The 13,624-nt window shown below is 51.1% G+C and overlaps 5 protein-coding genes across 5 annotated transcripts; 4 read left to right on the top strand and 1 right to left on the bottom strand.

Annotated features, from left to right (window-relative positions):
• Positions 1-547: 547 nt before the first annotated feature.
• YALI1_E22303g (uncharacterized protein) lies at positions 548-2,437 on the top strand (the record flags this gene model as incomplete). The annotated part of the gene is made up of 1 exon (XM_504112.3): positions 548-2,437. The coding sequence occupies one exon, from the start codon at positions 548-550 to the stop codon at positions 2,435-2,437; it is 1,890 nt and encodes a 629-aa protein (XP_504112.3).
• Positions 2,438-3,146: 709 nt separating this feature from the next.
• On the top strand, positions 3,147-5,156 carry YALI1_E22329g (uncharacterized protein; the record flags this gene model as incomplete). The annotated part of the gene is made up of 1 exon (XM_504113.3): positions 3,147-5,156. The coding sequence occupies one exon, from the start codon at positions 3,147-3,149 to the stop codon at positions 5,154-5,156; it is 2,010 nt and encodes a 669-aa protein (XP_504113.1).
• Positions 5,157-5,428: 272 nt separating this feature from the next.
• YALI1_E22364g (uncharacterized protein) lies at positions 5,429-6,592 on the bottom strand (the record flags this gene model as incomplete). Its single annotated transcript, XM_504114.3, has 1 exon — positions 5,429-6,592. One exon carries the CDS (start codon positions 6,590-6,592, stop codon positions 5,429-5,431), a length of 1,164 nt encoding a protein of 387 aa, XP_504114.1.
• Positions 6,593-8,507: 1,915 nt separating this feature from the next.
• YALI1_E22383g (uncharacterized protein) lies at positions 8,508-9,911 on the top strand (the record flags this gene model as incomplete). Its single annotated transcript, XM_504115.3, has 1 exon — positions 8,508-9,911. The coding sequence occupies one exon, from the start codon at positions 8,508-8,510 to the stop codon at positions 9,909-9,911; it is 1,404 nt and encodes a 467-aa protein (XP_504115.3).
• A 1,764-nt stretch (positions 9,912-11,675) lies between these two features.
• Positions 11,676-13,304, top strand: YALI1_E22414g (uncharacterized protein; the record flags this gene model as incomplete). The annotated part of the gene is made up of 2 exons (XM_066094349.2): positions 11,676-11,736; positions 12,754-13,304. The coding sequence occupies 2 exons, from the start codon at positions 11,676-11,678 to the stop codon at positions 13,302-13,304; spliced, it is 612 nt and encodes a 203-aa protein (XP_065950421.2).
• Between the last annotated feature and the right edge of the window lie 320 nt (positions 13,305-13,624).

Genomic DNA, 13,624 nt, shown 5'->3' on the forward strand with positions numbered 1-13,624 from the left:
TATGATATGGTGCATGACTAGTGCTGTCAATGTTAAAAACTAACCATATTGAGGAAATGCGTGCATTCCATGGCCGTACCAAGTGACATGCCATCTTCTCTCTATTTGGAGCATCATTGTTCTACGTACTATACTCGTACTCTACATGTTTCTTGGTCGTAAATCACTAGCTTTAATATCCTACAACCCTCATTTTAGGTCTGCCTGTTCCACGTGCGTGCATGTCGTTGTCTTGGCCTGCAGGATGGAAGGCGTCAGTGGGGACAGAAGATGCGGTCAATTGGACGAGCAGGGCGGTTTTCGGGGCGGTTTTTTCCCCGCAACATTTTCTGGCCGCCAATTGTCCGATTTATGTCTTTTCCAGCCGTTTTCAGCCCCCATAACACCCCGTTTATGCTCCCTGTCGCGCTGCATAATCCCGCAAGGTTGATAGCCAATCTAGGTTGAGAGGTTGTGAGTGTTGTCGAACTCTTAAGGGGGCGATTTAAATTCCTGCCAAGATACTGCTTCCAGTATACAAGTACTCCTGTACACGCTGATATTCGCAATGTTACGACTACGAACCATGCGACCCACACAGACCAGCGTCAGGGCGGCGCTTGGGCCCACCGCTGCGGCCCGAAACATGTCCTCCTCCAGCCCCTCCAGCTTCGAATACTCGTCCTACGTCAAGGGCACGCGGGAAATCGGCCACCGAAAGGCGCCCACAACCCGTCTGTCGGTTGAGGGCCCCATCTACGTGGGCTTCGACGGCATTCGTCTTCTCAACCTGCCGCATCTCAACAAGGGCTCGGGATTCCCCCTCAACGAGCGACGGGAATTCGGACTCAGTGGTCTTCTGCCCTCTGCCGAAGCCACCCTGGAGGAACAGGTCGACCGAGCATACCAACAATTCAAAAAGTGTGGCACTCCCTTAGCCAAAAACGGGTTCTGCACCTCGCTCAAGTTCCAAAACGAGGTGCTCTACTACGCCCTGCTGCTCAAGCACGTTAAGGAGGTCTTCCCCATCATCTATACACCGACTCAGGGAGAAGCCATTGAACAGTACTCGCGGCTGTTCCGGCGGCCCGAAGGCTGCTTCCTCGACATCACCAGTCCCTACGACGTGGAGGAGCGTCTGGGAGCGTTTGGAGACCATGACGACATTGACTACATTGTCGTGACTGACTCCGAGGGTATTCTCGGAATTGGAGACCAAGGAGTGGGCGGTATTGGTATTTCCATCGCCAAGCTGGCTCTCATGACTCTATGTGCTGGAGTCAACCCCTCACGAGTCATTCCTGTGGTTCTGGATACGGGAACCAACAACCAGGAGCTGCTGCACGACCCCCTGTATCTCGGCCGACGAATGCCCCGAGTGCGAGGAAAGCAGTACGACGACTTCATCGACAACTTTGTGCAGTCTGCCCGAAGGCTGTATCCCAAGGCGGTGATCCATTTCGAGGACTTTGGGCTCGCTAACGCACACAAGATCCTCGACAAGTATCGACCGGAGATCCCCTGCTTCAACGACGACATCCAGGGCACTGGAGCCGTCACTCTGGCCTCCATCACGGCCGCTCTCAAGGTGCTGGGCAAAAATATCACAGATACTCGAATTCTCGTGTACGGAGCTGGTTCGGCCGGCATGGGTATTGCTGAACAGGTCTATGATAACCTGGTTGCCCAGGGTCTCGACGACAAGACTGCGCGACAAAACATCTTTCTCATGGACCGACCGGGTCTACTGACCACCGCACTTACCGACGAGCAGATGAGCGACGTGCAGAAGCCGTTTGCCAAGGACAAGGCCAATTACGAGGGAGTGGACACCAAGACTCTGGAGCACGTGGTTGCTGCCGTCAAGCCCCATATTCTCATTGGATGTTCCACTCAGCCCGGCGCCTTTAACGAGAAGGTTGTCAAGGAGATGCTTAAACACACCCCTCGACCCATCATTCTCCCTCTTTCCAACCCCACACGTCTTCATGAGGCTGTCCCTGCAGATCTGTACAAGTGGACCGACGGCAAGGCTCTGGTTGCCACCGGCTCGCCCTTTGACCCAGTCAACGGCAAGGAGACGTCTGAGAACAATAACTGCTTTGTTTTCCCCGGAATCGGGCTGGGAGCCATTCTGTCTCGATCAAAGCTCATCACCAACACCATGATTGCTGCTGCCATCGAGTGCCTCGCCGAACAGGCCCCCATTCTCAAGAACCACGACGAGGGAGTACTTCCCGACGTAGCTCTCATCCAGATCATTTCGGCCCGGGTGGCCACTGCCGTGGTTCTTCAGGCCAAGGCTGAGGGCCTAGCCACTGTCGAGGAAGAGCTCAAGCCCGGCACCAAGGAACATGTGCAGATTCCCGACAACTTTGACGAGTGTCTCGCCTGGGTCGAGACTCAGATGTGGCGGCCCGTCTACCGGCCTCTCATCCATGTGCGGGATTACGACTAGAGCGTGGAATAGTGGAATACAGCGTTGATCAGAGTGAGTCCGAGAAGAGTCCATAGGAGTCCGTTGAAGAGTCCATTGGAGAGTCCATTGGAGTCCAGTGGCGGACCATAGTAGTCGACAGTAGTTGATAGTAGTACTGGTAGATGAATGTATTATCGGCGCCAGTGACAGTTTAGTTTAGTAAGCGCTCGTATGGAAATGTCATCGGAGGGACGCTTTGGGTGGGTAAGAGAGACAGAATGATTAGCGGCGGGAATATCAGGAAACTCACGTTCCTTTTTTCATGCTCATCTGGTTCTAGACCAAAAGCCATTGAACACTACCACTCCTTGCACTTGTAGACACTCAATCCTTGCTCATTGACAGGAGCCGTGTTCTAGTCAGATGTCAGAAAACATTTTGAGTTTTGGCGGAAAAACTAACAATAGTCCAATGAAATGAAACATAAATCGGTGATAAGCGAGAGGTAGGCGAATGAGTGCAAAACACCTGTCGAAACCAGGTTCAGTCTCATAGGGCAACCGGAACGACCACCAAACGCGCCCTCAGCGCCACTCTAGTATCATACACGGCTCCAACTACTCCACTTCCCCACTAACGCCGCATATGCAGGCGCTGGTGTAGCGCATAATCTGGGTTCGCTGAAAAATCAAGTGTCGAAAAATCGAGTGTCGAAAAATCGAGTGTCAAAAAACCCCGTTTTCACCAGATGAAGCGCGACGAGGAAGCACAGAAGCTAGGGGAGGCCCGCGGCGGGCCGGAGGACCGCGTGGATGTGCCGCCGGTGAAGAAACGAAACGTGGGCACCAGGGCTCTGAGAGCATGTGATATGTGTCGCCATCAGAAGACGCGATGTTTCCCCAAGCCCGATGGACCCGGGTGTCTGCGATGCCACGTGCTCAACACAACGTGCTCGTTCATCGACAGCGACAAGGATGACTTTGATGCGTCGCAAAACCAAAAACAGTTCCCCAAGGTGCCGGACGAGGTCAATGCGCGTCTGGACCGAATGGAGAAGACCATGGAGAGCATGATGGAGATGATGAAGGAGCTCAAGGACAATAACAACAACAGCAGCAACGGTGGCAGGCGGCCGACATCGGTGGCGTCAGCAGGACGACTCACGCGGGCAACAACGGCCTTTTCACCCGCAACAGCAGCAGACTTCAATTACAGAAACGTGATCGCTTCGTTCGGCACCCCAGCCGTTCAGTACGTGACGTCTCCTTTCCAGATTATCGCCGGTATTCTGCCCGAAAAACACATTCCACTGCCTGTCCAGCGGCTCATGAACCCGCAGATGGTGCTCCATGACCAGGACGTCATTTCTATGGATATTGTCAGTGAAGCCATGGTGCTACGATTCCTGCAAGAGTTCCGACAAAACTGCGGACGATGGGTCTCGTTTCCCATGGATCTGCCGGCAGACCAGCTGCTTGTGCGCATCCGACAGCGATGTTCTCTTCTGCTGACTGTCGTTTGCTGTGTTTCACTGAGATACAATCCCCATATGGCCGAATACAAGTCCAAGGTGTACCCTCTTCTGCTCAACAAACTACAACAGGAACTGACAGCATCGCTTCTGGTAGTGCCACAGACGATCGAATTCATGCAGGCTCTGACCCTGCTGTCAATCTACGGTCTGTCGCTTTCAGCCAAGGAATTTGTGATTGATTCATGGTTCATCTCGTCGGTAGCTCTGCAGCATTTCATCACCAAGGACGCCCTTGGTCTGGTCATGTCTGCGGATGGAATCTCGCCCGTGACGGAGTTTGACGAGGTCACCACCTACCGAGTGTGGAACCATCTGTGTCTGGCACACCTGGTCAACTGCGTCATGACTGGAAGAATGTGCATTCTCGACGAAATCCGGCTGGACCAGTGCCGTCGATCTCTGGATCTTTCTTCCGCTACTAACTTTGACGGCCGAATGATAGCCGAAATCTCCTTCCAGCTCATTGTCTACAACTTCATCGAGACGCTGCAGCCATTGCAAACGTTCGAGGACGAGCTGGCCCAGTGGCTGGAAGAGTGGGGGTACCTGTTTGAACAACCAACGACCCAGTTCACAGAAATGGGTTACCATTATGGCTATCTGGTGGTGCTCTACCACTCTCACTACCGATCTTTGTATCTCAAGAAGAAGAGTCAAAAACCTACTAGTGGAGGAGTGGATCTGAACAATGATAAGCGCGGCTTCACGTCGTTACTGGAGCTCACAGAACTGTCTGATTCCGTCTTTGATCCCTTTGCTCTGGGCCTGGTATCGGACGACCCTCAATTCACAGTCGTTAGCGATGTCCTAGAGGAAGTCAACCTATCTACACTCTACAAAATGGCCTCTCTGGGACGAAAAGTCATCGACGGTTTGCTCAATGTGGCTGATGACGAGTACTTCAGACACCTGTCGGACCAGCTGCACTTTAGTGGAGTCTTCACAGGTCTGCTGCTGTGCAGAATGATGTCTGTGATCAGAGATAGACAGGCCAACAAGAAGCCCAACTCGGCTTCCGACGCCAAAGAGGCCTCGGAAACACACTTCCAGACTGTGGCTGACGTGGACGTCTGGATCAGAGAAATGCTCAGCAAGGTCGTGGCGTTGTCAAAGCGTTTCCATCAAAACACAAGCCTCGACACTGATCTAGTCAAGAAGTACGCCCTGGCTCTCGATGAGAACATTGCCTTGTTAACCAACACCGTTGATGTTTCCTATGGCTAGGAAAAGACACACGTCAACAATAGTGAAACTACCCAGTAATAGAATGAACTCGCCAAAGCGATTGAATGAACTACACATACTGTACCGGTACAAGTACTCTCTGAAGCCCTAGATTGAGTACAAGTAGCTGTATATAAGTAGAGTAAACTACTTGTACCATCTTGCAGTCATATACCCGCCATTAATGTCATATGGTTCTAAACCTATAGTGATGCAAATAAATATTGTCCTCCTGAATGTCTCTCCGCTCTGTAGTCTGAATGCAAGTAGTGTCACACCTCCTGCTCCTGCTCATCGTGCAACCGCGCACTAAACACATCGTCGTTGTCGTCAATGGTGTAGTACAGATCCTCCTCCGTAGCAGGAGGCAGCTTGAGCACGACCTCGTCACTGAACATGGCTTCGTCGTCCAGAGAAATGAGCAACGAAAGCGAAATCTCGGAACTCTTCTGGTAATCTGGATTGACTCGGTACGACTTGCCGCGTTTCAGAATCTTGCCTTCTCTCAGAGCTCGTTGCAAAGCCATAGTGGCGGCCTGAACAAACTTGGGGTCCACAGTGTCTGGGTTTGTGTCTGATGCGATCCATTTCCAAATCTGCTGCGCGCTGGCCTCCTCTCCGTTCGACTTGGCCTTGAGTGTGTCGATAAGTAGATCCTCGTAGTTGATGGAAGACAGCAAACGTCGGTTACTCTTGGTGGTGTCCGTCTTGTTAGAATTTTCCAGCTGCATCTGCAGCACGATGGAATGGGTCTGCGGCGAGTAGATGGGCAGCTTAGGCACGTTGTTTTCAGCGTACAGAATGAGCTCCACAAGCTGGGCCTTGGACAGAGACGAGAGGTACGTTTTCTTGACCTGGGTCGAAAAGCCCTCTCCTGATTTTCCCGTCTCCAGGGGCCGTTCTCGTCGTTTCGGCTGGCAGTACTTGCAGAACCACTGGGCGTCTGCCACGTCAACCACCAGTCTGTCGATGGGAGGGTTGTGACACAGCTGGTGGTAGGGCGTTCTGCACTCGTCGCAGAAGACAATCTGGTTGGACTTGGGCGAGTTACCTCGGTGGCACAACCGACACACGTTGTCGAGCACAGAGCCTCCGGTGTCGCTCGTGTATCCCGCGTGGTTGGAATTGTGTCGTTCCCGGGACGGAGGCTGCTGCATCTGGGTCTTGAGCACTGCCGAGTGTTTTCTGGGGCCTCTTTCGATCGGAGAAAGATCGCTGTCGGCCGAGTCTGTGCCTGCAGACGTGCCTGTGGGTCCCTCTTCATCTTCTCCTGCTCCGCTGTTGAAATCAAAGTCTCCATCGTCATTGAAGACGGGGCGGGGAGTCTGTCGAGTGTGCGAATGAGAGTGGCGCGGATGGGCGTGTCCATGGGTCTGTTTGACCGGTTTTTCTATTTTCCGTCGCTTGTCATCGTGGGTCCAGTCGGTATCTGACATGGGTCGCTCAGTGTGTCAACGCTTATCGTTCTTCCTTGCTGCCTCTCTTTCCTCCGGTGTAGAGCTAGAATATATATATGTATAATGTGAACTGCCCAGTTGGTTGCAAGCCGTACCGGAATTTAGCGACTGTAGGGTAATTAAGTCGTTTGGGGAGAGTGGGAGGGTCACACAAGTGGGCCATTCGAGAGCAAGTGCACGGAAAGTACGGGTCACGTGACTTGGAACCGGGCCGCGGGTGCTATTAGATTGGTTTAACGCTGGTTTATCATGCAAAAATGCCCGTCTCCACTGTTGTTGTACAAGTCTGCTTCTGCTACCTGTGAATTTTATATACTTATAATTATCGTGTCCTAAATTAATGAGCCCAAAAAATCACGAGCTTGGGCATGTGTTAATACTTGTACACTGTTGCGACCCTCTTACTGCTGTATATAAAGGTCCGACAACCGCCGCAAGAACGCTGCTGTCTGTCTAACGAGCACCTGGCCACTCCCTAGTGTCGCCTTGTTCCTTGTACGCGAAATCCGCTGCACTCTAACCTGTGCGGCTACGGTTCTGATCACAAGAGCAAAAACGTCGGTGTCGAAATGGGTCCGGGGTTGAGCCGAAGTGGAAAAAGGTGGAGAATATGAATTTAATAGATAAAAGTTTGGAAAAGGGGGGAAAATCAAAAATCAAAAATAACAATAAATTAACAGTAAATTAACAATAAAATAGGAAAAAATGGAGGGGAAATATATAAAATGGTCTCGTGTCCAGTAGGTCCTTTTCTGACCCTTGCCCATCAAATTCAAGAGATTGTTGTTATGTCCAAAATGAACACCATAAACGTCTCCTAATTAACCACTGTATAAAACGGACTCTAACTGAACACAGTCACGCTCAAACTCACCAACTGATGACTAATACATCAAAAGAAGACGCAAAGGAGGTCATTTCTGGCCAGAAATAGCACCCCCAGCCCACCAATACCCCACTGTTCAATACAGGAGCCCCCATTTCGCTCTGGCTACAAACAATGAGTACCCTGAGTTATATTTAACCCGATATGAGGGGATTATCACAGCTATCACGAGCACAGGAAGTTATTTATGGCAGATGAGACGATCTTGGCGAATCACCCAGTTACGCGAGCTAAAGGGCATCTGAGGGGGATCAGAAAGCATCTGAGAGGATGTAAGAGCATTTGAGGGTTTGTCGCTCTTATCTCAACCGGATACCAAGACAAACATCTAATGGTAGTTACCGAGACCACTACCGAAACCACTACCGAAACCACTACCGAGACCACTACACAGACCATTACACAGACCTGTCTTTGGTACCGATAGTTTACCACCATGGTACAGCTCAAACACCCACTGTTCATGATCCATCCACACTGGTTGGTGTGCTATGAACGACTCCCGATCACTGATCTGTTCGCCGGCCACATTTTTCTGTCCAGGGTATTCTCTCATGGACCAAAATAGCGCACCCCGATGCGGCTGAAAGTGGCTTTATTCGGTACCAGCGAGTGCTGAACAATGGAGAACTAGTACGAGTACTGGACCTGTTCCTATTTTAGACCGTTTAACGTGACAGTCAAATTTTGGCGCTAGTCAGGGTTACTGCTGCGTTGAGTGAGCAGCTCAAGAGAAATGGCGATGAAAGACACAGTTCGTTCCTTGCTATGTTATCCACAAGCCCATATTGTCTCCAATGAACTCGGAAGACTTGAAGACTTGTCGTGCCTCCAACCACGCCTGTTTCGCATCTCGCGAAATGTGGACAGGTGACCTACGGCATCGTATGTACCGTACATACAATGTAGCATGGAACGAATGTGAACCAATTATAGAACCACCATAAGGACAAATGGGGACTCCTTCTACATCCAAGATGAATATTGAGTACCAGTTCACACACTTGAATGGTATATATACCTGGTTGCAATCTTCATACTCACTTCGAGTACACCTTCCATTTCCACTCTCGCTACCTACCAGTCTTTCGCTTCGGAATGGTCTCCACCCAGTCTCTCTTCTTCTATACTACCCTCTGGGCCTCAACTGTGTCTGCCCAGAACGTTGTGGTCGCCCAGATTGTGCGAAACATTGTCAACGGTTTCGTCGGTGCAAAGACAGACTCTTCCATATCAAACAGTCAGGCCTCTGCTGAGATTCAAGCTATCGTCGACATTGTGACCCAGAATCCCAATGTTGACAAGCTGCTCCAACAGGCTCTTCCTGCTGCCCTGATGGGTCTCAACTCTGACAACTTTCCGTCTCTGCTGAGTGAAGCTGGAAAGACTCTAGACGCGCTTGAGACCTCTCCGGATTACCAGTCTTTGGTAGACGGCTTTTCCAAAGCCATGCCTCATTATGACCCTTCTCAGGCTCTGGAAAACATTCAAGTCAACCTCGACAATGCTCTGGGAATGCTTACTCCTGTTCTGCCTTCTCTTACTCCGCAGTATTCAAGGGAGTGGGCATCAGCTACTTCACGAGTCTCCAGTCTTGGGGTAGTGTTTGGTTTTATTGAGGGTAGTGCATCTGAGGCATCTACATCAGCTGCTACTTCTGTTACAACTACAGCTGATGCATCTACTTCAGCTGCTACTTCTGTTACAACTACAGCTGATGCATCTACTTCAGCTGCTACTTCTGTTACAACTACAGCTGATGCATCTACTTCAGCTGCTACTTCTGTTACAACTACAGCTGATGTTTCTACTTCTGCTAGATCTGCTACAACTACATCTGAGGCATCTATTTCAGCTGATAATTCTGTTGGGACCACTTCTGAGGCATCTACTTCCACTGATACTTCTATTGCAAACACATCTGAGACTTCCACTTCCACTGATACTTCTATCACAGAGATTTCTTCCCCAGTTAGCTCCATAACAGATTCTTCAGCCTCTTCCCCAGTTAGCTCCATAACAGATTCTTCAACCTCTTCCACAGTTAGCACCATCAGAACAGATGCGCCAACCTCTTTGACCCAGTCATATGACTCTGCTACACCCACCGAGTCGTCCACCCTTTTCTCTTTTGCTACGTTCTCCACCAGCTCCGCCCTGTCCACCATTTCGACCACCTCATCTACTTCAAGGGTTAGCACTTCTGCTCCTCCGTTCTCCAACACAACCACCTCCTTTAGTGGCATCCACAACACCACTACCCACACTCAAACCCGCTCTGGCACAGCTACAAACCATACCCTGACAGCTACTCCCACTTCTACAAATCCATCCATCCCAATCAATGCGGGCACCCACGTGAAGGCAGGTTTCGGCGTTATAGCCCTTGCTGTTGGTGCACTTCTTCTCTAGTCCATACAGACAACCGATATCTTCGGACGCCGCCGACACCTGAACCACGCTCCTTTCGTAAGTAATCAAACCACAACCACTACAACCACCACAGCTGTCATTTTACATAGTCTACACCCCGAGACAACAAGCGCTCAGCTCTTATTGTCTCTGGCGCTTTGTATCATATCTACTGTATAGCCTACCTGTAGAAACAAAGGCCTGGAGTGCGTTAGATTGGAAATCCTAGGGCTGCGATTTGATGTCACATGTCGATAATTTCAGCTGCGGTTGCCCATTTGAGGAAAGATGACGTCTCCTTTGGTCATATAAACAAGTTGGTTGCTCTTCACGAAAAGATATTACCAATCTTGGGCCTGCTTTAGCACGTCTACTCCTTGGCCCCGGAAGCGTCAAATGGCGACGATTTTGGAAAAGACCAAATGGCAATGGACATGCAAATGGGAAATAAAAAAACCGATATATAAATAAAACCGAGTATTAAACGACTTGAAACGGTCTCGCCCAACTATCTGAACCTGGTTTATCAGTCCATCTTGTATATTTATGCAAATCATGGGCACTCTCCCCCAATCTCTCGGCATTGCCATATGCTTGTCTCCTCAGGGTCTGACTTGTCTACAATGTAGATCCCCTGCAAGTGGGCGTTAGACGCTAAAAGACGCTAAAAGACGCTAAAAGACGCCAAAAGACGCACTTTGGGCACTGGTCGCGCTCAGATTACATTGCCCCATCCGCCGCTACGGAATGCTTTCTTGGCCTCCATTGGAATGTATCTACAGTAATTAGTGGTAGTGTAGCTATACTCATACGCCCAAGTGATGCTACGCTACTCGGACGGTACATTCCGTGAGGTTCGAGACGAGAAATGTGGAGCCATTCACGTCAAAGTCTCTCCCCAATCACCACCATGTCCACCGCCATAATATCCGGCTCGTTGAACGCCCTTTTTCCGGGGGAGCAAGTGCCTTGCCCAAAACAGTTGTCAATGTCAAACTTTAGTATTCCACGTCAAGATCGATTTACAGATACGAGATAGCAACAGAAACAGACCCTTTGGGCCGTACGTGTGGCCTATGGTCCAAATACAGCCAGATTGCGAGATACCAGCTGCCCGATGAGCGAAAAACTCATTGCAGATCGATACCTAGATCTCCTACCGAGCCCACAACCACGGTCGTCGATCCCCTCATGCCATCTCACGCTCGTTCATGCGGCTTGTGGTGCTAACGCATGGCCACTCTAGCGTCGTTGACACAGACTAAACGCGAGGTTAACAGGCTAAACAGCAGGGAAACACGTCCCATCCTTGTCCGTTGTTTGTTGTGGTGGTGGCCAAACGCGGAATCGACGCACTGGCATGGAGAATCGCGACGCAACGCACGAGGAAGAATGAACCCAAGGAATCGATGAAGCTGATGGTCATATCGGGACGTGAAGATGGACATGTTCATTAGATGACCCGCCCTTTATCACAGCCAAGGCATCCCTCACAATGCCCATAATATCATCCAGCAGCACGTCTCTTGATACCCATCACATCAAACTCCAAGTACAGTATTGTACTAACAAACAAAGACGCCCTGATCCGTACAAACCAAGTGACGCTAGCGCCTACTCGGTAGTGTGCTATGCTATAGGGTGGGAAAGAATGGCCCCTGGCGACTTGCCAAAACAGTACATAAAGACGAGAGCTTCGCCCCAGAAAAGCCCTCTTCACAGCAACCGACCACTTTCCCTCTTTTCCAACTACCACTTTCAAGTATGAAGTTTTCTTTCGTTTTTATTGCTGCCGCCGCTGCAGTTGGAGCCCACGCTCAAGCTGGTGAGTTAACTACTATCCAATCCATCGTTCCTGTCACGTGCACCCCCGCGCCTGCCCCCAATCTCGCGACCTGTGTGGATACTTGTACACAGGTGCTCACAACATTCCTAACCTGCAATGGTCTGCTGGACTGCCTCTGTCCCATCATTGTTCAAGTTGGCGATCTTGTTACTGAGTGCCTGTTGTGTCTGCCCCTTCTTGGAGATCTGCTGCGGTTTGTCACAGACGATGTCGTAAACGTGTTGCTCGGATGCAACGTTGCCACTACCGTTCCCGCTCCCACCGAGTGCTTCTCCACCACCTCCGTGGTGGTCACCGTTACTAACCTCCCAGAGTCTAGCACTGCCTCCAACGATTCGTCTGGCTCTATCACTTCCTCCGATGCTGTTGCTTCCTCTGCACCTACTTCTGCTACTGCTGATGAGACACAGAGCTCAGGCTCTGTCACTGCTTCCGATGGATCTAGCTCAGGTTCCGCCTCCAACACTGTTACAGACGGCTCCGGTGCTTCTTCCGACACTGCTACGGACGGTTCTGGTTCTGCCTCTGTCCCTGCCTCTGCTACTGATAGCTCCGGTGCCTCTGCTACTACCACTGACGGATCCGGTGTTTCTGCTACAGACTCCGCTACCGACGGATCCGGGGCCTCTGGCTCTGCTACCGGGTCTGGAGCTTTTGTCACTGGAAGTGCACCGACGGATCTGGTGGCTCTGGCTCTGCTACCGACGGGGTCTGGAGTTTTCTGTCACTGGAAGTGCTACCGACGGATTCTGGAGCTTCTGTCACTGGAAGTTGCTACCGACGGATCTGGGCCTCTGGCTCTGCTACCGACGGGTCTGGAGCTTCTGGTCACTGGAAGTGCTACTGACGGATCTGGAGCTGCCACTAGAACTGCTACCGACGGCTCTGCTACCACTGCTGGTTCAGGCTCCGGTTCTGACGGCTCTGACTCCGGTTCTGGTTCAGGTCTCGAAGACACAGACTCTGGTGCCGGCTCTGACTCTAATACTAACACAGATGGCGCTTTCGCTAACTCCACCGCTCCTGCTACAGTCACCGAGGTGACCCACGTCAACTCTACCGTGGCCACCGTCACCATCACCTCTTGTGACGACCACAAGTGCCACGAGATCCCCGCTACTCTCGTCACCACCGTCACCCACGGTGTCACCGTGACTCTGACCGTCCCCTGCGAGACTACCACTGTTTCCGAGCACGGCTCGGTCGTGCCCAAGCCCAAGCCCGAGCCCGCGACCTCTTCTCCCGCTCCCAAGCCTACCCCTGAGACCTCTGCTCCCAAGCCCGTGCCTGAGACTCCCAAGCCTGCCCCTGAGCCCGCTCCCAAGCCCACCACTGCTCCTGCTCCCAAGCCCGTGCCCGAGTCTTCTTCTACCATTACTCTGGCCAAGACTCTGACCCAGACTCTGACCAAGCCCAACAACCTCACCATCCCCACCACTCCCGTTCAGGCTCCCAGCACCACCGTTGCCCAGGCCAATGCCGGCGTTCAGCAGCACGCTAACGTTGTTGTTGCTGCCGTTCTCGGTGCCGCTGCCCTCCTTATGTAGTGTGTCTAGATTCCCCTTATGAGATGTTTGTTATTGCATGGTATTGTAGTACAATACTGGAGACTTGTACTTGTAGTTTGGTACGTGCATTTCTCACAAGAATGATATAACTACAGTATGTATAAGTACGAGTATCGGTAGGTTGATACATACCAAGGCAGAAAGAACTTCCTACTGCTAATCCTGTCAACACCAATATTCTGACATATTCGACTATTCCAACATCTCTGTACTTGTATCATAATTCTCGAATTCAGCCAATGTGGGGTTTCCCCTTTTTTCCCCTTTTTTCCCATTTTCCATCATTTTCCCACCGTTTT

Source organism: Yarrowia lipolytica, chromosome 1E, assembly GCF_001761485.1.
Source record: "Yarrowia lipolytica chromosome 1E, complete sequence".
In the NCBI taxonomy this organism is placed as follows: domain Eukaryota; kingdom Fungi; phylum Ascomycota; class Dipodascomycetes; order Dipodascales; genus Yarrowia; species Yarrowia lipolytica.